Consider the following 27,915-nt stretch of genomic DNA (forward strand, 5'->3'; position numbering starts at 1 on the left):
AAAAAAAAAAAAAACCTTTAAGTTTTCCACAATAAACAATGAATTTTCCTGCAGTAATCTTTGAAGGTTCCAGGAAGAAGATGGGGGCCCACAACAACTCTACCTGGTTGATATGACGTCATGATGCCGATAGCGCTACTATAAGACCTGTTTTGAGTACCAGCTGCTCAAGATGGTTCCAACTTGGTTAGCTGAAATGGTGCACCTTTTTACAACATTCTTGCCAGACCTCCAAATAGAAAGCTCAGAAAAAACCCACTGAATACTCAGAGACTATTTGCAGTTATATCAGGCAGTAATCTTAAAACTTAACCATCATTTTAGTTTTTCACAAGATCCCATAGAAAGAACATCGCCCCCACGACAGCTGGAAGTAATTCTAGAAGACGACATCCCCTCTCCCAACAAAGTTGGTCCTCAGGGTTAAGGACATCTATTAGGGCTGATTATAACTGGTATAGGGTTGGGGCTTGGCGGGAAATTATGTAGAAAATTGGATGGGATAATAGAGCTTATAAAGGAAAAATAAGGAGAGAATTATGGGCTTGAATGGAGGAAGCTAATTTCACATTTCCATCATGAAGAACCAAGGGTGATTCCCAGAGGAAAACCTTACAAATGCATGCTGTGCTGTTTTTCCAGTAGATGCATAAGAGTATTCCGAGACCCACGTCATGGTCTGAAGCTCTTTGGTTAGCTTAAGCCTGGCTGAATAAAGTGTGCTGTGCTGAGCAGGAACTTCATGTTCTTTGAAGATAGCTCTGCTCACAGGACATGGAATACGGGGAAAAATGTAGGCCTGAAAATTTTAGAACCAGTCAAACATCTTTGTGCCAGAGATTTAGAAATCCTATGAAAGAGGATGAAAGGGGGTTCGAACACTTTTAAGTCTTCTATGACTCTAGTCCAGTGACAAGAAATGTTGCTGTGGAAAACTGAGTTTGGTTTGTAAATTCAGAAAGACAAAGCAAGACAAAAAACACTGCTGGAATTGCATTGTTGCAGCCATCCTAGAGAGTTCAGCAAGGAACCCAGCTAGATTCTATAACTCATGACCTTGGCAGTAATGAAAAAAAAAATCGCATGCATTGGAAGAGGCCTCACTTTTAAAGGAACATCATGCCACCTACCTCATCCAGCCTAGCATAAGCAATCACTATAGACTTTGAAGGTTAACACAGCACCTAGTTATTAATTCCCACTTGCCCCAAATCAGGAGGGCAAGCCTGGCTTAAATGGTTCCTTGTGTTCTGAGCTCACAAAACTACAGCCAGGGTATTGCTGGCTGGACTCTGATCTGAAGGCCTTGCAGGGAATCTGCAGCCCCCACTTCTTTGTCAGCTGTTGCCTTCATTTCATGGAAAGTGCCACACTTTCCATGGGTCTCTTCCCATTCTCAGTCAGCAATTGGGAGCTGAGTCTTCTCCCACTATGGTGTCCTCCCTAGCCCTACTATGTAACAGGAAACCCAAGATCATCTCCATAGTTTAAAGGTAGCTGGTAACCTCCATTACATCTGCCCAATCCACTTTGCCATGCATGGCTATATATAACAGCAGGCAATGCTGTGTCTCTGGAAAGTCCGTATCTGGAGACTACATATTTCGTTCAGCTTATGATTGCAGCAGTTCCCTTAGCAACAGCTGGAGCTGGTGACCTCTTTTCTGATGCAGACCACTCTAGCGTATTTTTCCACTGAATGTGTTTGCACAGTATATTTAAAGGCAGCCCCTCGCCTGCCGTGGAACACCTTTCCCTCTTGTTTGACTGTGTACATTTCCAGCCCGGTGCCTCATTGTCATGCTTTCTTTACCTCTTTGCACCCCACTTGTTTCCTCTCCTGATCCACACTTTCAGGTTGGCTGAATCTCTGTTTTGGCCAACCTCAAAGCAGTCTTCTCAATTACCCTTTGAATCCTCTAAACTGAGTTTTGTGCCATTAATGTGGCTGTCAGTCTGGTCCAGTGCCCATCCCCTTTTTTTAAATTAATGTGATGGTTAATTTTTTTGTTATCAACTTGAAACAAACTAAAGTCATCTGGGAAGAAGGAACCGAAATTGCAAACTGTCACCATCAAATTCACCTGTAGGCAAGTCTGTGGGGATTTTGTTAATGTTTGATGTGGGAGGGCCCAGCCCACTGTGAGAGGTGCCACACTGAGCAGATGGTCCTGGGTTGTATTTAAAAGTCAAGCTGAATGAATCATAAAGAGTTAGCCAGTAAGCAGCACTCCTCCATGGCCTCTGCTTTAGTTTCTGTCTCAAGGTTCTTTCATTTAGTTTTCCTGCCCTGACTTCCCTTCGTGATGGACTATAACCTATAAGTCAAATAAGTCTTTTCCTCCCCAAGTGTGTTTTATCACAGCTACAGAAACCAAACTAATACACTGCCCCAGGCCTAGTCCATGCACTCTAAAGTACCTAATACCTGCACCACCAAAGGGAAAAGGAAGCACTAAAGTGCGCAGAGGGACAACCCAGCAGGCAATGAAAGCTAAGCCAGGGTCATAGGACAGCTATTCAATCCCAAAGTCCCTCAAAGGAGAGAGCCTGGACTGCAGAGCCTCAGTGGGAGCTATAAAGCTAGAGCTTCAGGAAAGGGAGGAGCCATAGGAGGAGCATAGGCATGTGCTGGGGGCAAACACCCAAAAAAGAGTGAAGGCCTTCAGTAGCAGGGGAAAGTTGACTTTGGGCCCAGGAATCATCATCCTTGGAACACCAAGTAAAGCTGATGAAAGGGCTCCATATAGCAGAGCAGATAGTTGCTATTGACTGAGAGTGGGTAGTGGAAAAGAGAATACTGAAAACTCTGGGTGGATATGGTCAGATCCATACTGGGCCAAGGTCGGACTCCACTGATCCCTCATGGGGGGCAGGGATGTTTTTGCTTTCTTGTGCAGCTTTATCTCACCTCTTCTCTCCACATCCTCTTACTGACTACAATACTGTGTGGGGCCTCCTCTGGCTTCTTCCTCAGACTCCACTGAAAAGCTGGGCTCGAAGGGAATGAGTCTCTATGATATATAACGCAGGCTAAGGATATCATAGGGTGCCCCAAGGTCAGTTATGTAAAGATAGTACCTTCCAAATGGTGGGATTTCAGGAACAGGAATCAGGACAGCTGAGCTGAACACATGGGATCTCCACCTCTCTTTTCATCTCCATTTTCAGCAGAAGCTGGACATCTTAATTAACATTCAGTGTTAAAGGGGGTCCACACGTGAGTCAGGCCTCCCATCTGAGAAATTGTGTGAGTGCCTTGCAGAGGACAGAAGGAAGCCAGCACAGCACTCACCACCAGCCATGTCCAGGAGCAGATGTAAGGCAAGAACAGGAAATAGGTTATGTGAGCTGGGCCACAGGACCACAACCTCCCATGGATGCTTAGGGCCCTACAGATATGGCAGCAAAATGATGTGGGATTTCCCTCTGTCTGCTGCAATTACCATCGATAAATAAAGGAACTGCTTTGGGCCTATAGCAGAGCTATAGGGGAACAGAGCTAGGTGGGGGAAACCAAGCTGAATGCTGGGAGAAAGAAGGTGGGGTTAGGGAGAAGCCATGGAGGCCCACCAGAGGCAGATGCCCAGAACTTTACCTGATAATCCACAGCCACATGGCGATACACAGATTAATAGAAATGGGTTAAATTAAGATGTAAGAGTCAGCCAATAAGAAGCTAGAGCTAATGGGCTAAACTCCAAATCCAGAATCCTTCCATACAAGCTCTCCAAAAGCTCTCGTCTTCTCTCTTCTGGAGCAGGATATTTACTGTCTTTACTATCATTTCCACAAGCTGAGTGTGACCACCCACACCAGTCTAGAGTATCCTAGCTTTCACAAAGAGGAGTTCCTCACTCTCCCCAATCATCACTGGCTCTGCAACCAGAACACCTTCACACAGATCCCTGTATCTGGTGTCCCACACCTCTCTTCTTCTCAGGCCTTGGACTGAGAATCCCTCCTATAATGACTTCATCTCATCCTAGCCTGTCTTCAGTTATTAAGGTCCCCACCTAAGCAAAGTTCCCAGGTATCCACTCATTTTCTTTAACTTTGATGATACTGTGGAAGCAACCAGGAGATTGTCTGCTCTGGGACTTCAAAGCTCTAGAAAAGATCTCAGAATGCTACCACAGTCCAGGAGGTTTTCAGGCCTTTTCTAGGCAGGGAAAACTTAGCTGAATGCTGGGAGAAAGAAGGGTGGAGTTACAGAGACGCCATGGAGCTACTGCCAGAGACAGACATGCAGCGGTCGGATCAATAAATCACCAATAATTGATATTTAAACAAATTTAATAACAAAACAGACTCACAAAACCAAGGTTCCAGCGGGGTAGCCAGCGGAAACAGGAGAGCAAGCGGAAGGGGCCGCGCAGCCTCTGCCCGCGCACTATATCAGTAAACATACGCCTGAGGGCAGCCCGCCCCCAAGGGGAGGGCTTATCCCTACACAGACATGCTGAAACCTTGGTGGTAGGCTGTGAGCCTTGTGGTAAAATATAAAATAATGGAGATGGGTTAATTCTAGATGTAAGAGCTAGTAAGCAATACACTTAGGTAGTTGGCCAAGCAGTGATTTAATTAATACAGTTTCTGTGTGGTTATTTTGTGAGTCTGGGAAGCCAGGAAATGAACAAGTGGCATCCTACAACACTTCTGCTTCTTTCTATCTGCTAGTACCTATTTATCCTTTTTAATTTTAGTTGTTATAGACTTAATAAATATGTTTATTAAAAACTGAAAGTATGCTAATTGAAGATCATTCTCTAGACCACAGAAGACAGCCAGGTTAACTAGTTCACAAGCTTCCAGAAATTCTCTAGCTTACTATCTTTCCCCTAGATATGCTGAGATTACATATGTTCATGCTACTGGGTAGGCTTTTATGTAAGTACTGAATCATGAACTCAAGTGTCTCACTTGGATAGTGTATTAGTCAGAGTTCTCTAAAGGAACAGACTTACAGAATAAATCTGCTAGAATGGCTTACAGGCTATAGTCCAGCTAGCCCAACAATTGCTGTCTACCAACAGAAGGTCCAAGAGTCCAGCAGTTGTTCCATTCTTGAGACTGGATAAGATGGTATTTGGTATGTGCTGGAATCCTGAAGAAGTCGGCTCCAATCCAATGAAGGAATGGATGTGCAAGCAAGGTGATGGCAAGCAGGCAAAGAGCAAAAGCCTCTTTCTTTCCTGGCCTTTATATAGTCTGACAGCAGGTGTGGCATCAATTAAAGGTGGATCTTCCCACCTCAATGATATGGATTAGAAGTGGCTCTTTCCTCTTCAAATGACTTAATTAAGAAAAAAATCACAATCAGTAGCCATCCTATATACAAATAATAAAGAAGCTGAGAAAGAAATTAGAGAAACACCACCCTTTACAATAGCCACAAATAACATAAAATATCTTGGGGCAACACTAACCAAAGAAGTGAAAGACCCGTTCGACAAGAACTTTAAGTCTTTGATGAAAGAAATTGAAGAAGATATCAGAAAATGGAAAGATCTCCCATGCTCTTGGATAGGTAGGATCAGCATAATAAAAATGGCAATCCTACCAAAGCAATCTACATAAAAACAGACAGGTTGACCAATGGAATCGAATCCAAGACCCAAATATTAATCCACACACCTATGAACACCTGATTTTTGACAAAGAAACTAAAATTATACAATGGGAAAAAAGAAAGCATCTTCAACAAATAGTACTGGCATAACTGGATGTCAACCTGTTGAAAAATGCAAATAGATCCATATCTATCCCTATTCACAAACTCAAGTCCAAAGGGATTAAAGACTTCAATATAAATCCGGCCACACTGAACCTAATAGAAGAGAAAGTGGGAAGTAGCCTTCAATACATGGGCATGGGACCCCACTTCCTAAATATAATACCAATACCACAGACACTGAGAGCAACAATAAATAAATGGAACCTCATGGAACTGAGAAGCTTCTGTAAAGCAAAGGACACAGTCAAGAAGACAAAAAGGCAGCCTACTGAATGGGAAAAGAAATTAAACATCAAAATAGCAAATAATCCAATTAAAAAGTGGGGTACAGAACTAAACAGAGAATTATCAATAGAAGAATCTCAAACGGCTAAAAGACACTTAAGGAAATATTCAACATCATTACCCATCAGGGAAATGCCAATGAAAATGACTCTAAGATTCCCTTACACCAGTCAGAATGGTTAAGATCAAAAACACCAGTGATAGCCTATGCTGGAGAGGATGTGGAGTAAGGGGAGCACTCCTCTATTTCTGGTGGGAATGCAAACTTGTACTACCACTTTAGAAATCAGTATGGCGGTTTCTCAGAAAATTAGGAGTCAACCTACCTCAGGACCCAGCAATACCACTCTTGAGCATATACCCAAAGGATGATCAAACAAGGACATTTGTTCACCTATGTTCATAGCAGCATTATTTGTAACAGCCAGAACCTGGAAACAACCTAGATGCCCCTCCACAGAAAAAATGGATAAAGAAAATGTGGTACATTTACACAATAGAGTACTACTCAGCTGTAAAAAAACAATGACATCTTAAAATTTGCATGCAAGTGGATGGAGCTATAAGAAAAACATCCTGAGTGAGGTAATCCAGACCCAGAAAGACAAACATGGTATGTAACTCACTCATAAGTGGCACTAGCTATAAAGCAAAGGACAGTGAGCCTATAGTCCACAACCCCAGAGAAGCTAAGTAACAAGGAGAACCCTAAGAGAAACATACATAGATCCCCCTGGGAAGGAGAAATGGACAAGATCTCCTGAGAAAATTGGGAATGGGAGGGAGAGCAGAAGGGGAGGAGGAGAGGAAAGAGAGAGGGGGAGGAGAACTTGAGGGAATGGGATAGTTGAGATGGGAGAAGGACAGAGACAAAGAGAAAGGAGATATCTTGATTGTGGGAGTTATTATGGGGCTAGTAAGAAACCTGGTTCTAGAGAAATTCCCAGGAATCCACAAGGATGACTCCAACTAAGATCCAAAGCTATAGTGGAGAGGGTGGCTAAACTGGCCTTGCCCTGTAGGTTGATGACTATCTTAAATATCATCATAGAACCTTCATCTAGCAACTGATGGAAGCAGATGCAGGTATCCACAGTGGAGCACTGGGCTGAGTTCCCAAAGTCCAGATAAACAATGAGGTAAAGACCATGATTGTGATAACCACTGAAACACAATGGGAGCCCACTAGCTCGGGCCTGACAGCGAGAGAACAAGCATAGGACCAAACTAGGCCCTGTGGATGTGGGTGAAAGTTATATGGCTGGGGAAGACTGTGGAGCCTGTTAAATATTTTCTGGCCGACAAACGTCTCTGCCAATGAAAATAATCCCAATCAGACCAAATTAAAAGACGCTCAGGTTTAATAAATGGCAATACTCCCGGGTGGCCCTGGGAAAACACGGAGAGTGGAAGAAAAAAAAGGGGAGACCACGGGAAACTGGGAGACCATGTGTTCATTCTCTGGGGGGGGGGGGGGGGGGGGGGGTTAAATAGCCTGAGGGAGTGGTCTTGACTTTCCCTGGGAATGGATTTTCGATTGGTGGGTTTCTCCGAGGTGGAGTTTGGACTGAGGCAACTCCCAGGGGAGGGAGCTAGGAATGGAGTTTTCTGTCCAGCATTCTAAAAATGGATGCCAGGGTGCTGGGGTGAAACCGCCAACTAAACAATCCATACTTTTTGTATAAAGTGGTGTTAGGGAGCTGAGGTGATGTTTTTGACCAAACATTTCAGACTTTTTGGATAAAGGGGTGCCAGCCAGCTGAGGTGAAGCCCCTCAACCAAACAGGGCCACTGGCAGTGAGACCAGGATTTATCCCTACTGCTTGTTATGGCTTTTTGCAACCCATTCTCTTTGGATGGATACCTTGCTCAGTCTAGATATGGGGGGAGGCCCTTGGGCCTGCCTCCAAGCAATATGCTAGACTTCATTGACTCCCCATGGGAAGCCTTACCCTCTGAGGAGTGAAGAGGGGGTGGGATGGGGAGGAAGCTGGAGGCAGCAGGAGGAGAGAAGAGAGTGGGAACTGGGATTGATATGTAAAATGAGAAAATATATTTTTAAAAATAAATTAATTAATTTTAAAAAAAGAAAGGAGAATGTGAAAACCCCTCCCCGGGCAGAAGGAGGTGAATCTCTATGAGTTCAAGGCCAATCTGGTTCTGGAACAACCACGGCTACGTGGGGAAACCCTGTCTTGAAAAACCAAGAAGAAGAAGGAGGAGGAGGAGGAGGAAAGGAAAGGAAAGGAAAGGAAAGGAAAGGAAAGGAAAGGAAAGGAAAGGAAAGGAAAGGAAAGGAAAGGAAAGAGAGAAAGAGAGAAAGAGAGAAAGAGAGAAAGAGAGAAAGAGAGAAGGAAGGAAGGAAGGAAGGAAGGAAGGAAGGAAGGAAGGAAGGAGAAAGAAAAGAAAAATCCATTACAGGTGAACCCAGCCACTTGAGTTTTAGTTAATTCTAAATGTAGTTGTTTTGGAAAATTACTTTAAGATGGGTTAAATTTGTTTATGCTATGGAACATTTGTTTAATGATGCAAAGATGTGTTGCATTCTTCTATATTGCATTTGTTTAGGTCTGTGAAGCTGTGTTACTTTGCCTGTCTAAAACGCCTGATTGGGCTAATAAAGAGCTGATGTCTACTCTCACACCTTCTATTCAACATTTTATTGGAGACAATATCAATAAAAATTAGCAAAAAACAAACATCTTTGACTCATGTAGCACTTCTTAAAGGTCTCATTTATATTTTTATATTTATTGATTAATTTGATTTGATTTTTCAAGACAGGGTTTCTTTATGCAGCTCTGGCTGTCCTGAGACTCACTCATAGAAATCCACCTGCCTCTGCCTTCCTAGTACTGGGATTAAAGATGTGTGCCACCATGCCTGGCTAGAAGATGTCATTTCTTAATATGATCAGATTGATAATTCTTGGACTTTGAAGGTGTACATTTAAACCACAACACCTAGCCTAGATTATTTTATTGTAGAAATACAACAGACTATGAATATCATCAAATTGTTGAACCAAACAGAAATCATATATTCTTCTAGGAAATACAAACATCTTTGGGAATAGTAAGCAAATCATTGGCTACCTGACTGTAAGGAAGGAGGGAAAAGAGATTGCCAGGGTCTGATAAAACTTTCAAGGTGATAGATATGCTGTTGCCTTCATTTTGGTGAAGACTTCATAGTTGCTTGTGTATTCATGAAACATTATCTAAGTATGATTAAATCAAAGTTTAATTACCACACTTTAAACATGTAATTTATTGCATGTCAAATTCCAACACATGTGGTTTTTTTTAAACACATAGAAAAACACAACTATGTAGAGTTGGGCAAATGATTTGAGACACATTAGAAAAAAAGGTACAGAAATGAGCACTTCAAACATAAAAACATATTTAATGTAATTAGTCATCAAGGAAATGATCCCAGAAATCACTTCACACCCACTTGAATGGATAAAAATAAAGGTTGGCAACCCAAACGTTGATGGGGATGAGAAAGAAAGTGAACTCACACATTTCTGTAGGCGTTTCAATTGCTTAAAAACATTCTGGCAGTTGCTAATAACACATACAGCTACCCTATGACGTGGCAAATTCCCCTCCCAGGCTTTTACTCGAGAAAAATTAAAGCTCATGTTCACACAAAAACATACACAACTATTTATATAGCGAATAACAACCCAAATTGGAAACAGCTCACATAGTGACAATGATATACGACTCAGCAATGAAAGGAAAGGGAGCATATTTCAACACCAGAGAGCGAGCTCAAAAATAGCACAGTAAAGGAAAGAATTCAGACACAAAACCGTATAAAATAGTATATACGTTCTGATTCCATTCTCATGCAATAGTAATAAATACACTGTCAATTTTGAGAAAATTTAGAATAGTGGTTTCCCCTGTGGAATCATGCTAGAAATGGGCTGGTATAGGATGCATGGGAAATTTCCAAACTCCTCGTAATGGTTTATATCTAGATAGGGGTTTAGGAAAGGAGTTTGTACTATTGCAAGGCAAGCACTCTTCAGGCTGAGTTAATTCTCAGGCACCCGATCTTCCTTTCTTATGCTGGATATCCCAAGATTATCTGGATGACAGGGTGTTTACCTTTGATGTTGATTTTGTCAGCAAATGCTGCAGTTTCACGGAAGCATGCACACATTTCCTTCCTGACCACTTCAAACATCAGCTGAATGGATATTGGACGGGCTTCTCATCTCTCTTCTGAGGGTTTTATATTGATCTTTGTTTATTAGTGACTTACTCAGGAAACCACTTTAAGAAAGCAGTTACTAGTGTCACCAAGGATGCACAAAGCAAAGCAATGAAATTGACCAGAAAAGTTATCTTGAACAGGCAACTGCTTGCAGCACCTCTAAACCAAGACACTGGTTTTGGGATTCATGATATAACCTGCTATTCTGAAATTCAGGTTACTGTTTATTTATTGGTCTGTGCCCCCTACTATACATCCAATACTCTCAAAGGAGCTCTCAGGTGCCTGATGTGTGGCTTTTAAGATAGGCATAAGAGTCTAGTTTTGTTCACGATTGTATTCTCGGTGTATGGCACAATGAAGGCTCATACATGACTTTATGAGGGTTTCTGACTCCTGCACTCTTTTCTTGAGTGTCTTCCCCCAGCCCTCCCATCATTCTGAAAGTCCTAGCCTTGTCAATTTCTTTATTGTCTCCACTACCAATCAATTTATTTTGCTCATTTATTCATTCATCATTCGTTTTTATATTCTTTCCCTGCTTTTTATCTCATCACCCAGGATCCATGCATTTTGCTCTCCCATTCTCACCTACCCCACCTCCTTTCCTCACCCCGCCCCAGACACGCCCCCATCCTTCCCACCCCATTTCATGCCAATGGTAGCCTACAGGCCGGGCGGGACCGAGGCCGGGGCGGGGCTTCACCCTCAGTACCCCAGGCGGCCCTCCACCCTCCACCCCCAACACCCCGGCTCCGGAAACGCGCCACCGAGCTGCAGGGCTCCGTCAGGCGCTGGCGGCTCCTTGGCGCTTCCTGCCACGCCGGGCTTGCTTACACAGCGCCAGCTCCGCTTCTGCGAGGGCCCAGAGTCAGGTGCTGCGGGCCGGGTGAGCGTGCAGACCCCGAGAGGGACGTGCAACTCGAGTGATCATGAGAGATGTGCGCGATCAAGGATGTGCGGCCCAAAAGAGCAAGCGGGGCGGCGGGAGGATGTGCTTGGGGGCCTGAGTGAGTGCGTGGACCGCGGGAGAATATGCGGGGGAGAGGGCGTCTTGCAGAGAGGAGAGCTGCTCCGCCTTGGGGCAAGCCAAGGGCCGAAGGGGACAGGTCTCTGGTGGTGCGTGAGCATGGAAAGGCCCTGAGGCCTTCTCGTGCAGGGTTGGGGGCAGCGGTCAAAGGCGGGAATTGCGGATGTGCTGAGGTGTGTGCTGCTCTTTGAAGGATGCTAAGAATTGGGAACCGGTCAGGAGCTGGGGGTGGACCCTCCCCACAGCCTCCATCGACGTGGAGGCCTCAGGGAATGGCGCAGTGGGGGAATGGCTGAAGAGACTTTTTCTCAGAATGGGGGAGGGGGTTGCACCTCTGGGGCCCAGAAGAAGGTTCTGGCTTGGGGATACCTACCTTTTAATTTGAGTGGGGGTTGTGTGAGAATAATGGGAGCAGGCCTGTTGCCTGCTACAGAGAGCTGAGGGTGCAGAAGGGACTGCTTGCTGGATGAAGAGAGCTTCTACTGTGGCCTTCCTGGGAGTCACATTTTCTGGCGCCACTCCATTGCCCCCTTCTCCTAAACTCCTTTGCTGGTTCCTGCAGTCTGTATTTGGTGATTAATTACATGTCATTTTACACACACGAGTACTCCTACTTGCCTGCTGCCCAAAGCCGATAGTCCTTTTCAGCGCCCCCCTCATTCCTGGCCCTCTTCCCAGAGGGCTCACCCTGTACCAGCTGACTCTCTAGCCAGCCTTGGACTCAGAGGCAGGCAGCCCCCTCCGGTGTCCTTGGTCAGTAGAACATTTCCTTCTAAACCTCAGCCTTTACATTTTCCTTTAGGAGACAATTTCGTATAGGACCAGTTGAATAGCACCTCTCCTAGGTAGAACCACTTGCCTTCTCCCTTCTCCCTTCTCCCATCGGGCCTTGTTATCGAAACAACATTCACAGTGTCTGACATTGTCTGGTCCATTGCCCCAAAGTGGTCCTGGACCTGGATTTAGAATTCCACGGCACAGTGATTTCTAGCTTTCTGTCAGTGATAGACCCTTTAGAAAGTCTGCTAAAATGTGAGTTCTCTTGCCTGAGGTCTGACCACCAGCACAGCTCCAGAAGGAAGCTCCTGGATAGGAGAACGGTCTGATGAGACATGAGGGAACCTCCAAATCTAGACAGCCCCAATGTCTACGTGTTGAAATATGCCAATTCCATGACACCCACCCAGACCTACTGTTCTGCCACTAGATTTTTCATAAGCCTAGCTTCTAACACAATGATCCAGCCCTTCCAAAACTGTTTGGGTTCTTTGGGTGACCTGGGGCAGCTGCATAACCATTCACCATATCCCCAGTTTGGAATGTTTTATATTTGGACAGTGTAACGTCAGTGATTCTATACTTACAATTTATTTTGAATTTTAGAAAGATGTCAGTGCATATTCTTGGAGAAATGGAAACATAAATCTTTCCTCAATTAAACACAACAAACACTACAAAATCTCCTTATGGTCTACCTTCTGGATTTTATAGAATGGAATAAAGAGGAAAACCTAAACAGAAAGACAGGTGCCCAGGCAATGTGAGAGAGAAAACAGATGCCTTCCCACCCACACATACAGACAAAAGATAGCACAGGCACAAATAGCCCAAGAGAAACAGACTTTCCTGGTAAGACAGCCATCACTTTTGGCCTTTTAGGAGTCTCTGCTTTTTGAGTAGCTGCCAAATTTCACAGTACAAGATGAGCCTCTTACCCACCTCCTGGCCTGCCAGGTTCATTTGGGAACATATATGTCAGGCGCACCTGTAGCCCCGGGGCCCACTCAGTAGGACTTGCACCCTGGACTCGCCTAGGCACATCCAGGCCTTGGTAGTGCCGGTTCAGTTACACAGCTCGTCCTGCCCTTGAGCGCTCGTTACCAACGGACAGGTTCCTGGAAGGTGCACACATGAGCCTGCTTCTGTTCACCTGAGTTCTTTCAATCCAACAGGTGAGACTGTCCCTGCTGGACTAATCTCTTGGAACTGGTCTAAAACAAGATGAGTCATCCCTGTGTGTCTCTTTTGGGTAAGTCTAGGTGTTTGCAGAATGTGTCTGCTGTGCTGCAGCAAGGCCCATGGGTAGCAGCACAAGTCAGTGAAGACGTGTTTGGGTTCCGGAAGCTCATATATGCTAGTCTTGATGAACTACTTAGCCAGAAACAATTCTGGCAATCTTAGACACAGTGCCAGGCAAAGAGGTTGCTGGGCAAGGAAAATGGGGAGACCAGGGAATCACAGTGTGGGAGAGGGAGCTGAAAGCACCCATTAGAACCAGATCTCTTTCGAGTATTCACAACCTTGAAACACATTTGCCCTGGCCCTAAAGGGAACTGAACAGTTAAATTATGTGCTCTCTTCTAGCTTGGTTTTCTGGTGGTGTGATAAAACACCTGACCAAAAGCAACTAAGAGAGGAAAGGGTTTATTGGGCTTGAGGGAAGCCAGGACAGAAAGCATGGTGGAGCGCTACTGACCTGCTCCTGGTTCACTACTTAGCTAGGCTTTTTATACAGCTCGGGCTCTGCTGCCTAAGGATGGGCCCCTCCAACATCAACTGTCAACCAAGAAAATCTCTCTTAAACATGGCCACAGTACATTTTGATTGATGGGTCTTAGTTGAGTGACTTTGCTGCCACAGAAAGATGATGCCTGTCCAGGGAAGTATAAAAGACACCAAATTATTCACCAGTTTTTATGATATACGTTGTTTTATCTCTGTGTTGAATTCAACTCTCAATTTCTGTTCTTTCAGGTAAAAATACAGTGATTATTTTGGGTCCCTTAACATTTGTAATTCCATGCAATAAATTCAAATAATTTGCTTAGGTAAAACTTACTTTATGGCTGAATAACACTTTATTGTGTCTTATACCGTATTCTATTTATCTGCTGTTGGATCCTCGGGCAAAATCTATGAATAATACTGCAGTAAACACATATGTGGAAGTATCAATGACTATACATTAACACATTTTTTAAAAATGTACGTATTGTTCTGAAGCAAGATTTGCTTGGCAGGTGAGGTCTGCTGTTCTAGAATTCACAGTTGGCCAGCCCCGCAATGAACAGACACTGTTGGCGTGCGTGGTTTCTCGCAGCAGATGGTTATTAAACAGCTGCAGCAGCCATGGACTTGGCTAGACCCAACATGAAGTTTGCATTTGACCTTGACAAAGCCTTTGTGCTCTGGCCTTTGTGTCCCATGGAAAAAAAAGACACTCTTATTTGCCTTGAAAGTTTGTTTTCCTGCAGCGATTCCCCCAGCTTCCTTTCCCACTTACTAGTATGCCATAGAAAATTCTTAAGGATTCAGGGTATGCTTTTCTATCCTGAATAAAAGTGTCTTATGTTCAAGGTTAGCGTTGCCCTCCACGTCCACTGGGTGCACTCCAATGACTTTCATGTTCTATATGGAATTGATTGGACCTTGATCGCCAAAGATCCATTTCAGAAGGCAATGGTCACCTGTGCTTGTCACTGTTGTCACAGCATCCAGCTTCTTTTCTAGATTATATTTCATCATTTTAAAGTGGAATAGTTGTACAACACAGAGGCTAAGTGATCCAGTTGTCTTCAGGATCGGTGGTTGCTTTAATTTTAAACACAGCATGGATTCATGTCTATTATCATTTTTAAGTGATTTTCCTATACCTAGGATAAGCCTTTTTCCTGCCACACTTAGCTAATTGCATAGAGATTTAGTTACTTTTGTGAAAGCAGGGCCCACCTTTTCCCTCTTGTTTTCATGAATACCTTTTAAATTATCTCTGTGTGGTCAGGGGCTCTGTTATTGTGGGTGGCAGTCACATAGCCATCAGGAGCTAATGTGCTCTCAAGCCAAATCCCTAGGGTGAACTAGTACAGGAAGGGCTGCTTCTGTTGCTATATAGGAAGAATAATTAACAGTTCTTTTAGAGTTGTAGCTCCATGGCTTTAACAGTTTATCATGCCACTTAAGAAAAACACTTCAGTGGGATTAGTTCCATTAAAGGTGTGTGTGTTTGTGTGTGTGTGTGTGTGTGTGTGTGTGAGAGAGAGAGAGAGAGAGAGAGAGAGAGAGAGAGAGAGAGAGAGAGAGAGAGAGAGAGAAAGCAGAATGTATTTATGCAGCGAGGCTCTGCAATGGTTTAAAGGTAGCTGTGAAACATAAACCTACATCATGCCATGTCCTACATGTTGCCAGGAGCTGCTACAGACACTGGGAATTTAGGGGTAGCCAATGGAGAAAAGGTACTGTCCTGTTAGATCAGATTTTCTTTTTATGAGAAAACAAGCAAAAATTCTCAAAGGAGAATTTTTCATTAGTGAAAATGTTTGGAGGAAACTGCCAGGGCTGGAGAATAAAGAGGTTTTAAGGAAGTGACATTTTCATTAAGGTCTGAATTATTAGATGAAACCTCCTACGATAAGAGATGGTATTCTTGGCAGGTTCACAGGCTTTGAGGGCCACAACCTTGGCATCTGTATATCTGTGTGAAGGTCAGTGTGTCTGAATTGGTTGATTTTGAAGGGGGGCAGGATATGCATTTGTGTTCTAGACTAAAGCTTATTACTAGCTTGAAGGCAAGAAAAGGTTTATAGTAGACCATCTTTTCTCAGAAGTACATACATGATGTGATGTCCCATTTCATTTGAAGTGAGTTGTTTTAAAAACAAAATCATTTATAAATTTATGATCAGTTCATTGTGTTTGTTTAAGAAGCCCAAATCAGAAGAATTTATTAAGGCAGAGGATCACCGCTTTGGTGGCACTGGGACAAAGAGAGGGTTTGTCCACTGAATATCTCTTCATGAACTCACACATTTGGATAAACACTTTTGCTAAACAGTTAGCTAAAAATTCGTAGGAGGGCTTGCAAGGACTTTTGGGTGACATTAGACCTTCTGCTCATATCTTTCTATAAAGCTGATAGCTTAAGGAGATGGTTCCAAGAAGGCTGTGCCTAGACCTCCTGGTCACTCCGCCTTCACAGGCTGCTGACAGGTTTCCACTAGTCCTCTTTGTTTCACTGCATATGGGTATCCTAAGAAATGCTCATCTTTTTATATGCCCTCAAGGGCCATTCTCCTGCTGTCTCCTTGGTCTCAGCCCTGTTCTCTGGCATGCTGACCGTCTGTCTTATCCCACATTTACCTGCCAAAGGCTACCTAAAATTGGTCTTTTCTGATATCAATAAAATTCAGCTTGATGTCTAAAAAGCCACACATTAAAGAAACTGAAAATGTGTCTTTCCCGACCTTATCTTTCTTCCTTTGTAGCTACACAAACATTGAATCAATGTGCTTATTCTAGCTCCAGGTCAGACTCGGTGTTTTCCTTTTTTCTATGAAAATGTGTTTTCTCTGCTTTCTTTCTCCTCTTTGGGTTTTCAGGCAAATGTTATCCCTACCTGTATCTTTACAATTTTGTAATCTGCTGCATATTATTCTAGTCTGGCCACCTGTTGACTTTTATATGAAACCTTTCAAGTTTTCTTCTTGCTCTGAGTTCTAGGACCTTTCAGCATAATTTTCAGAACTCTGAGCCAGCCTGGTCATTCACCTTCTCCCCATATACTTTTTTTTTTTTTTGTATATTGAGATTAGACTCTTCCTATTGGTTACAGTATACTATTTTCTGTGCTTTTTCTTTTAACATGTCTGTGTCCTTAACACTTTTTTAGACAGTATGCACACTTCTTTTTTAATACATTCTAACAATCTGTCCCTTCTAATTGAAGTGTGTAGCCCATCATTTAGCGTAATGATCTGTGTTTAAGTTTGCTGTCCTGCTATTTATTTCCATTTGCCCCATATCTTCTCTTCTCTTTACTTTTCTTATATGTTTAGCAACTGCATTTTCTTGAAATGATCAGTTAAATTTCAAAGATTTTGAAATGCAGAAGGTGAAGGTCTTATGTTTCCCTATGTCTTTACATTCTTTGTGTATTTCTAAATCTGATTCCATTTTCTTCCACCTGAATGTTGGCTTTTAGTATAGTCTATGGTACAGAGCTGCTAATGACAAGTTTTCTAAATGTTGGCTTTTGTATAAAATATTTATTCTTCATTTTTGATTAATATTTTTCCTGACTATAAAATTTTATGAGACTTAATTGGTTTCTTTCTTTTGCATCATTTCTTTCCTCCAGGTACTTTTAAGAGTTTTCTCTTAGCATTTTTAGAAATTGAATTTTGATGGTAGCTCTCTCTCTGGCTTTATTTAGGTAACAGTTGTTGCCATGTCTTCATGTTTCCCACTGTTTCTTATAGTATCAAATCTACTAATGACACCCAGTGAAATTTTTAATTTTATATACATTTATCTGCAAAATTTTCATTTGGTTCTTTTTATTTTATATCTTCTGTTTCTCCCCATGTCCTTGTTTTTCTTTCAGTGCTGGGGCATAGTTAAATTATCATTTTTCTTTATCTATTAGTTCTATTCATTTCTGGATGCTTCTATTGACTGTTCTCTTGTGTTTCTTGGCAGTTCAATTTTTACTGGGAATTACTAGTTAGTTTGTTGAGTGTCTAGACTTTGAGGGTTACAAGTAGTTATTTGTAGGTCACTTTGATGTCATTGGGGCCGATACTAAGTTTTTATAAGGCAGATCTTTTGTAGTTTGGACTTTAAGGATAGACAGATCTTACCGTTACGTCATGGTCCCTCTGTATTGGCCTCTGAATGTCCCTGGGAATCATAAAGACTCTATGTGAGTTGGTAAGATTTTGGGAACTGTTCACCTTACAGTCCTTGGGAGTTTCATTCAGTACTTGTAGTCAGAAAAGATTCAAGGGACGCCTTTTCACTTCTTTTTCCTACATAGCATAGTGCTTTCTGAACTCTGCTCTGCAACTTTCCTCTTCCCCTGCCACCCTGAAGCTTCTGTTGAGGTTGCTAAGCTCTGTCCATTTGATTTCACCCCTCCTACACTCTCATTCTGGACATTGCCACCAAGCGGAGCACTAAACTAATGACAAGACTTGCCTTATTTGTTTCTCTTGCCGTCTTGATCCTGGGCTTCCTACTACCCTGGTATTAAAAACTGTTGTTGAACACATGTTTGTAACTTATTACTCTACCATGGCCATACATGTGGACATTTTCATTTACCTTTTCAAAGATGCCATAGTTAAGTCTTTCTGAGTACCTGGGGTTTTGTTGTCCTTCAGATAATGTTAAATGCTTCCTTTTCACTTAATATTGAGCTGTATTGAGTTGACATCAGAATGTGGAGGAAAAGGTCACCCACATACACACGTGATGTTTTCTTTATCAATGTAGTGTTTGAATAACTTTTCTTAGAAGTACTTTTCTCCAGGTATTTTTTTCAACTTCCCATTTTGTTGAATAACATAAGAGAGTTCTTCATGGTTTTCTCCCAATGACTTATTATACTAGGGTGTACTTTAAAAGGCCCCACTGCTAGTAAAGAAGTTCAGGTTCTTGCTCTTTGTCATCTCTCTTCCTTTCTTTGGCCTCATCAGTTTCAAGTGTCCATGAAAGGACCCCTTATCTCTGAGTTAGTTCTTCTGGTACTCTCTTTAGTGTGCTTCCTCCCTCTATAGTTTGAGTATTGATCTCACCCAGGCTTACTTTAGGGAAACTCTGCAGTCAGCCAGTCTCTGGCAGCTAGTCTTCCTGCCAGCAGCTCTCTGTAGCTATCTCTGACTCTGCCTAGGCTAGCATTTGTTTGTCTTATCTTGCCCTCCTCTGGCCTACCTATATTAATTCTTTCCCAGCCTACTTTCCTGCTGTTTCATATATGTTTTCTCAGGCACACTCATGCTCTGCCTTGTCATTCTGCCCCGCCTGAGAGAGAAGACTCTGTAAGATTTAAAACTACGAAATAGGAAGTCACTAATGCCATCCCAGGGGACCCAGAAACAGGGCTGTCCTTACTCACAGCTTTTTTCACTTTCCTTAGCTCTACCTGCTCCCCAAGACGGAGCCCCAGGAAACCAGGTCCTGGCAGTCCCTCTTGAGATGCCGGAGGCCCAGGTGAGCTGTGCTTCCCTCTTGCCTTGCTTGAGATTGTCACTGCTCCCTGATTTTGGCCTCAGCCTTTGCTTCTTGCCCAGCATGACTTGCAGCAGAGTGTGAGCCCTGGCTACTGCCCTCTTTCCTGTCCTCTGCTTCTCTCCCACAGGCTGCCAAGGAATGGATGGCCAGTGTGCTTATGATGCCCATTGTACATGTGAGAAAGCTAAGTCTGTGTCCTTTGAGAAGACAATGGGAGTCCCATGCTAGACAGCCCAGGTCTCATTGTGCTTGATCATGTTTTCTTTCTAGGACTCCTTGGGATTGTGGTTGGAGCTCCACATTAGTAACATACACCAATGTGAATATTTCAGGCCCTATCCTTCTTTCCCCCGACATCTCTGGTGCCACCCTTCCATATTACAGATTAGGTTAAAAGACTGACTATCAATGGATTTATTTCAGGACTTGGTGTCATTTGATGTTGTACCGTGGTACCTCACAGAACAGAACTGGCTGAATCTGAGTCTGAACCTGGAGCAGCAGGCAGTGGCATATTCCAGGACTGTGACCTCCATTGGTAAGGATGTTCCCAGAGCTTCTCAGACTCACCATCTACTGAAAGTGGAGCTGAGGATACATGGCCACACACACACCATTTCACTCAACAACAGCTCCCCCAACTCCTCATGGCATGGAAAAATCTCTCCATTCCCATCTTTCACTTGAAGGACTTTAGAACAGTAGTCAGTGAAATGGCTGAGCAGGTAAAAGTTCTTGCCACAGAAGCCTGCTGACCTCAGTTCAATCCCCAGAAGTAGGAGGAGACAATCAATTTGTGCAGGTTGTCCTCTGACTTCCACAAGCACAGCATGGTATGAACATCCACACATAGTCACACACACACTAAAGAAATAAATGCAAAAATAAAAATTAGAGCAAACCTGTCATAATTTAGAGTATTTTTAAAATGCAGTACATTGTCTTTAAATAAAAAACATATCAAACATTAAATTGATTAGAACAATACTAGATCTTAACCATAAGGCTGAGATGACAAATTATGCCAATATATACAAATGAATGCAATATATATAGTATATGTGTACCATATATACTATGGTATATTGTACATACACATACACACACATAAATTATACCAATCATATGGCCAGTTGATTGAAGGTCATTGTTGAGAGCTCTTGTTTATCCATTAGGTATTTGCATGGGGTGGGGGATTTTTGAAGAAGGAACAGTTAAGAGTTTGGTTTAAGTGTTGTAGAGGTCTGGGAAGAGCATGACATTCAGCGGTGGGGTACTGGGGTGGCTCAGTGGACAAGGAGCAAAGTTCATGTGGCCAAGATGCTAGCCACTGTTTTTCTGGGGCCTCTGCTGAGGGCCCAGAGCCTGCCTCCTTAGAGTCCCCCAGAAGGAGCTGGTACTTGGGAAGTGCATTTGAACTGCATGTGTGACTTACATAAGAAAGTCATAGACAGCCCAGGAGATTTGGAGGGGATCTCCTTTGACAGCTCTCCTCCTGTTCCTTCATGCTGATATCACCAGCCGTCTTCTTCCATTAACAGGAGTTCCTGTTGTTTGTCCTGCTTTGGTATCTCACCTGTCACAAGGACAAATTCTGTTGGTATCAGATCTATCCCTCAACACAGATCACACTAAGCACCCTGGTGAGCATAAAGGGAACATGAAGAAGCATGAGGAAATTTGGGAGAGGGGTACAGATTTGGGTTGTGTGAGGCTGCTGAGCTCTTAGGGTTGATGTTTCCAACTCAGGAAGACCAGCTAAGATTGGGGAGTCTACAATTAGTGTTAAGAGGTCCCCTGAAGCTCTGGTAATGAGTTGTGACTGTACCCTTGCTAAAAGCTCCTTTGATAAGCAATGGCCACAATCAGGACTCCCCCACATTTCCCTCTGGCGCTTGCTTCTGCTAGCTTACAGGCCCTCCCTTGCTGGTTCTCAGCAGTTGCAGGAGAGGGGTTTATCAACAAAGGAAAGTAACCTTTCTCCTGGGCCCTCTGTAAACTGTTGTGTGTCATTTATCATTGTAGAAAGCTCCTTCGTGACCTCCCACCAGAAGATGGCTGAAGAAGCCCAGCTGCAAGAGATGGCGTCCAGGAGCTCCCCGAGGGCCAATGACCCCAGCGCTGAGGTCAAACAGAATGGGGACTCTGGGGGAAGGGGAGGGAGCCCACAAAGTCTGCCCATAGAATACCATTTTGCATGTAAAGAGTGTGGGGACACCTTCCGCCTTAAAGTGCTCCTTGTTCAGCACCAGAGGGTTCACAGTGAGGAGAAGGGCTGGGAGTGTGGTAATTGCAGGAAGGTCTTCAGGGGGGTGTCAGAATTTAATGAGCACAGGAAGAGCCACGCAGCTGTGGCCACTCAGCCCCAGCCTGGCCCCAGTTGGGCTCTGGAAGGTGCATTGCAAAAGAGGGAGCAAATGGAGAGGGAGGCAAAGCCCTTTGAGTGTGAGGAGTGCGGGAAAAGGTTTAAGAAGAACGCAGGCCTTAGTCAGCACCTGAGGGTGCACAGCAGAGAGAAGCCCTTTGATTGTGAGGAGTGTGGGCAGTCCTTCAAAGCCAACACCAACCTCTTTCGACATCAGAAGCTCCACAGTTCGGAAAAGCCCTTTGCGTGCAAGGCGTGCAGCAGGGATTTCCTGGACCGCCAGGAACTACTCAAGCACCAGAGGATGCACATGGGCCACCTGCCCTTCGACTGCGACGACTGCGGCAAGTCCTTCCGTGGTGTCAACGGCCTGGCAGAGCACCAGCGCATCCACAGCGGCGCCAAACCCTACGGCTGTCCTCACTGCGGCAAGCTGTTCCGGAGGAGCTCAGAGCTCACCAAGCACCGGAGGATCCACACTGGTGAGAAGCCCTATGAGTGCACCCAGTGTGGCAAGGCCTTCCGCCAGAGCTCCAGCCTGCTGGAGCACACTCGCATCCACAGCGATGAGCGGCCTTATGCCTGTGGCGAGTGCGGCAAGGCATTCAGGGGGCCTTCTGACCTCATCAAGCACCGGCGCATCCACAGCGGACTGAAACCCTATGAGTGCGACAAGTGTGGCAAGGCATTCCGGAGGAGCTCAGGCCTGAGCCGCCACAGGCGGATCCACAGTGCGGCCAGGCACTGTGAGTGCAGTGAGTGTGGTCGTGTGTTCAAGAGGCACTCAGCACTGCAGAAGCACCAGCCCTCCCATCACCAGTAGACACTGCCCTAGGACCTGTAGCAGGGGTCCACAGAGGCCATAGTCCAGTCTAAGGAGATGAACAGTTTTGTAGCGCTTCTTCTATCTATTTTGTTGTGTGAGAGGTTGAAATGATTTGTACTGCCACCAGCAGTTTATAAATGTTCATGTTTCCCAGTAGACCTATTGAGGGTGACTTTTACCATTTTAACATAGCTTGCCTACTTTTCCTTGCAGAAAATACCATCAAGGTATTTTAATCCTCATTAAACGAGAAGAAAAAATCTGCATATGGGGGTCTAAGTAGGGAGCTGGGGGGTCCTTGCGAAGCTCTACCCCTGAGGGAAATTCAATGGCGTCAGAATGATGATGCACCTTTCTTGAAAGGAAAATTGCCCCGAGGTATTGGCCTACTTGAATTTATAAAATTTTAGGGATTGTAAATAGATCAAATAGCATAATATTTAATTTATTAATTTAGTTATACATACATATTGTAAATCACATTATATGGACCAATATATTAATGTAGAGAATTTACCATACTTTTTCACCATACTCCATTTGTTTCTAACTCTTGATGTACATTTTTTGACCTCATCAACATGGGAACCTGTTTGAGTCATCAGCCACCTCTATTTGTGGTGTGGTAGCACTGTGACAATCCCTGCATGAGGTTTTCACCACAAGTTTCCTCCAAGCCATAAGAACATATTCATATAACATTACAACCATTACTTTGTGTTTTTAAATTAATATTGTACCTACAACATAACCACATAAAGTGGTGCTTTCCCAAATGGCCTTTTAAAGGGACTTTTTTTCTGGGGGGGGTGCACTCCTAGTAAAACTTAGTGAGCTAGAGATAAACCTTTTTTTTTTTGGTATCTCATTTAGCTAAGGCAATTTAATCCAGTGACCCCTATAAACATCAAAAACAATCATCAGTTGAGGTTTAGCCTCACATGGTATCATCTTGTTCAACATAAAGTGAGAGAGAAGGCCATCTTCAGGACTTAAAGGTAAAGTGACATCTTCCTGAAAGATCCTCACCTCATATCAGGCATAAATGGTACTTCTTCAGCCTTCTGTTTGCAGCGGTGAAGTGGGGAGCAGTCACAGTCCCTCCCTTCTAAGGCTCTCAAGGAGTGTGCCTTGCTTGCAAGAACATTGCCCAGAAAGGAGGTCGCTCAGTGAGGGTGACTTGTAGTATCAGAGACAAAGATGGACCCCTCAGGCCTCCTGACGACTAGTCTCATCTTTCATGCAGTGATTTCAGTGCTGTTTTCATTTTCTTGCATGCCACTTATCCATTCATCTCCTTTGACTAGTTATCACGTTACCTTTGGATATATTGATTTAGTGCTTCTTTCTATATCAATTGGGGTGTTACTTTCCAATTTTTATTGCTTTGGTTTTTTTTAGTACTTTTATTACATTTTTGTTTTATAGGCTTTGGATTATTTTTACGTATCCTTGAATTCTTTTTTGTCTGTTAACTCATGACCTTCATTGCTTCAGTACTTAGATATGATGATATTTTCTTCGAGAATTTACTTACAAAAGAAAAGTTGAATCCCTTGCCCACTGAGAAAGTGAACATATGGAGTGGGCAGGCTGGCTGGGAGTGGGCCAGAGAAGCAGGCCCATGCCTCATCCAAGATGTAGACTCTGTAAATGTCTCTGGGCAGCCCTTGACCATACAACCTGGCCACTGAGGCACACTAGAGACATGTCCATCACACATTGCTCAGAGCACTCTGTGACTGCTCATCAGCCACCAGCACCAGGGCTCAGCTTCACCTAGACCAACAGAATGGTCCGAATATGACCTGGCAGCAGCCAGCCATCTTTCCAGCTGTCAGGAGCCTTGATTATTTTGGAGTCAGTGACTGAACAGCAGCTCCACTTAAGAAATATCTGAGACATAGAAGACTCACCTGACTGGTGATGTTATGTGACCTCCATCCTCCTCCCAGCAAATGACTCTGGAATGAAAGAGATCAGTTTTGTGGCTTCTGCTTTGGGCAACTAGGATGAGAAATTTGCCCATGTGTGTGGCAACATGTCCTGCAACCACATCTAAGAGGCCTGGGGAGAAACAGCCGTGTTCCTCTAGTAGCCTGTAAGGCGTGCCACAGAATCTGAGTACCAGGTCTAGTTCAGGACTTGCAATAGCCATGCCCAAGAGGGGCAATAAAACAGGATCAGAGGGCAAGAAGCCATTCTGACAGTTCATGTAGCATAGAAATCAAATCTGATCCCCCCTGCAGTTAGGCTGTTGCTGCGAGCCCCATTCAGGAGAAATAGCAGGTGAGGAAAATAGTCACACCAAGGTTGAGCCTGAGTTTCTGGTGTGCCCTGAGAGGTGTTGGAGGGCCAGAAAATGTATCTTATGACAGCCTCGTGAGGGAGATTGTGTTCTCCAAGGTGCATAGCCTGGAAGGGCTCCCAGCCCCATCCTGGGAAGAAAGGTCTGACTGACAATGACCTCCGTGATCTTGGCCAGGAGGGCTTCTCTAATGCCCTCAGGCCACTACAGTGGCCCTTTGGGGCTTCTCCAGACTGAAGGCTCAGTTCTGGTGGTTTCTTGTGAATTAGTCTAGACCCACTTCTTTTTCTGATTACTTTTCTCATAGTGAGCTATTGGGACGTTTTTTGTATAGCGTTGGGTAAGGGGGCAAATCTGGCACCTTGAAGGAATGCCGTTTCTTGCTCATTCGCTCATCATTTGTCAAGGTTGGTGAAAGATCTTATTGAAGTCTAGAGTAGCACTAACTCAGAAGGTAGCAGAGTGGTCATGGCCCAGTGCATGTCATAGGGCATGGCATCTCTTCACATCCATTCCTGCCCTCTTATACTCTCTTCTGTTTGGGTTCTGTAATTTTTTCTCAAATGCTTTTTTTTTTAGATTCAAAACTAAAAACCAGTGTCTTTTTTGTGACTATTATTGGATCACCTTTTAAATGATGTTGGCAGTGAGGTCCCCTCCAAACGCAACCAGTGTGTAGCTTTAACATGTGGCCACACACATAGTTGCATCCTTTGCCTTGGGTAATGTGGATCCTCTAGGTGTGCTGTTTTGTCCCATGCAAACGTGAGCAAGCTTCTTGAAGTGTGTGCTTGTCTATGCATCCATGTATCTACCTCATTGCACCTTTCTTTCTAAGCACATGTGTTCTTGAAAGGGGATGGAGAGCAGCTAGAATCCTGGCCCCCGATAGAGAGGTGGCTCCATCTCTTTACCATATTAAGAAAGAAACCCTCCGTGGCTTTTGTTAGTATTAAATACTTGCTGATTTTTTTAAAAAAGCAAATGTTTACCATTTTGCTGCTTATGATTAACTATATCAATTAGTTGTATCATACCCACTCTTGGATTTATAGAGTAATCCCCACCAGATCAGTGTGGACATCTTTCTCCCATGATATTGCATTCTCTGTGCTTGATTTGTGTGCTTGAAGTGGCATGACACCTGACCTGCCTGCAGTCCTGGGCTGTGGCCCTGTTGTGTGCCACGTGACTTGCCACCCCACTTCTGGACCACATTAATTAAACCAACCCCAGACACCTGACCCAAAGGCAGCAACCTTAGCAGTCAGACCTAATTGGAGAAGATAGATTTCTCCTTTTAGTACTGTGAAATGCAAAAGAGGAAACTGAAGTCTCTGGTTGGTATTGGACCATGGAGGAAGGCACAAGGTACTTCAAAGAGTTGTCCCTGTGAGTAGAACCATAGTGGAGAGCTACATGTCCCTGCTCTCCTTCTCACAGCTACTTGTGCCCCACCCTAAGGGAGGCCTAGCTCTAGGTTCTTCATTACTGGCAGCTGCCTGCATCAGTCTAGTGTGTCCTCACCATAGACTTCCTCCTCCTCGCCTTCAGCCAGGTTGAGTGGGTCTGTGCTTTTTGGAATTACACAAGAGCCAATTGGGCTGCTTCCTGAGAAGACTTGCATTGCTGACTTTCCTCACATTCTACCCACCCAGCATTCCTGGCCTAAATCCCAGTTGATTGACATGAACACCTGCTTAAATGTGGAACTGTTTTCTGTTCACTAAGATGAGTGGAGCTCTATGCCTTTTAGTCAGTCTCTGGGATTAACCCATGATTTTCTGTATGAGTATAGTTCCTTTTCTGAACAGCATTTGGCTCATAAGATGAGCTCACTGGAACCTGTTCTACTCTATTTTGGAAGTGTTTTACTATTTCCAGCAAACCCGCTAGATTAGGGGATTGATGGCACCTCTATTCCTAGTGTACTTACATTCTGTAGTTGGCATTGTTGCTTTGGATACTTAATTTCAAAATAAAAATGATATCTTTGAACTTGATCCTCAATGCTACTTGTGTATCTCTGAGAATAGTACTGTGTCCCTCCCGTTTGTATTCAGTTTTTGGCATTCTTGTTCTTCCCCAGTCTTATTATCTTGTCTGCTTTATGGCACTGTCTATAATCAGCCTTGCACTAGAGCTGTTTGTGGACTTAGCTTCTCATCCCCTTTTCTCAGCCTTCCCCAAACTAGTAGATTGTGAGCTCTTAGAAGACAGGGGCGGTCCTTCATGTCTAGTCCCCTACCAAATCTAGCACAGTGCCTTTCATCTGGTAGGTTTCAATAAATATATGTTAAATGGCATAGGTCTTCCTTGACTCATTTTGTCCAGCGCTTTCCATTGTCTTCACCTGAGATAGTTTGCATAGAGAATCACCCGCCTAGTATCCAGCTCAGCTGCCAGCTTGCTCACTGCTGGGTTTGGTAATCTTGGCTCTTACTGAACACCTGGAGGGTAACAGGCAGTGCTATGGTAGGGGAGGGAGGTTTGCTTATAGCCATGAGTTGGCTCTTGACAGAAACATCATTTTCTTCATCTCAGTGTAGGCTCCCCAGCTCCGAGTCTGAGATGAAAGTGCCAGATAAGTCCAGACTTTGACTTGCTCAACTGGAGACCGGGAATGAGGTGGCAAATAGGTTCCGTTTTCCCTGGATTCTGGCGAGGAACCAGGTATGCCATCTTTCTTCTAGGATGACATCAGCATAGGCATCAATTGTTATAGATTTGGGCAGGAATGACATAATGCCTACCTGACAAGCAGCTGTTTCCCAGTGCACCTACCGCAACCCCAGCTTAACTATCTCTGCTCACAAACTAGTTGTGAGGAATGAACCTGTCATTTGCTATCCTGGTTTTGTATGTTACTAGTGATTTCATATTTTTTCCTTAAGTGTATACAAGCATGGGTCTAGCAAGCTTGAGACAGATCATTTGGATAAGCTAAGCTTGGGCTTGCAACTGGGTATGGGGAGGGAGGGCACAGCCTAGAATCCCCCTCTCTCCTAGTGTTCCTGCCTTGCAAAGCCGGACAGCCTCTCCATCACCAGCTTCTGCAGAACAAAACCAAGGGCATTGGAGGAAACAAGGATGTGGAGTTTTGGACTCTCTTTGGTGGAACATT

General features: G+C 44.0%; 1 protein-coding gene across 9 annotated transcripts; it reads left to right on the forward strand.

The window, feature by feature from the left end:
* Positions 1–10,982: 10,982 nt before the first annotated feature.
* Positions 10,983–27,097, forward strand: Znf275 (zinc finger protein 275). 9 transcript variants are annotated; one of them, XM_050125029.1, is made up of 6 exons: positions 10,983–11,265; positions 13,238–13,314; positions 19,198–19,271; positions 19,716–19,830; positions 20,834–20,935; positions 21,318–27,097. In XM_050125029.1, exons 2-6 carry the CDS (start codon positions 13,287–13,289, stop codon positions 22,478–22,480), a joined length of 1,482 nt encoding a protein of 493 aa, XP_049980986.1. In that variant the 5' UTR covers positions 10,983–11,265; positions 13,238–13,286; the 3' UTR covers positions 22,481–27,097. The 9 variants fall into 9 exon arrangements, with proteins under 9 accessions (XP_049980986.1, XP_049980987.1, XP_049980985.1 ...); XM_050125030.1 differs by having other exon boundaries at positions 10,983–11,196; XM_050125028.1 differs by having other exon boundaries at positions 10,983–11,144.
* The last annotated feature ends 818 nt before the right edge of the window (positions 27,098–27,915 follow it).

This window comes from Alexandromys fortis, unplaced genomic scaffold, assembly GCF_014885135.2.
Source record: "Alexandromys fortis isolate MF-2015 unplaced genomic scaffold, M_Fortis_MF-2015_v1.1 scaffold_225, whole genome shotgun sequence".
Taxonomy (NCBI): domain Eukaryota; kingdom Metazoa; phylum Chordata; class Mammalia; order Rodentia; family Cricetidae; genus Alexandromys; species Alexandromys fortis.

What these genes read in the sequence shown, in the direction of transcription:
- Znf275 (XM_050125029.1), top strand. Translation starts at nt 13,287, where the DNA reads ATGAGTCATCCCTGTGTGTCTCTTTTGG. An exon ending in TCCCTGTGTGTCTCTTTTGG is followed by an intron (nt 13,315 to 19,197) that starts GTAAGTCTAGGT and finishes CACTTTCCTTAG; the next exon opens with CTCTACCTGCTCCCCAAGAC. An exon ending in AGATCACACTAAGCACCCTG is followed by an intron (nt 20,936 to 21,317) that starts GTGAGCATAAAG and finishes TTATCATTGTAG; the next exon opens with AAAGCTCCTTCGTGACCTCC.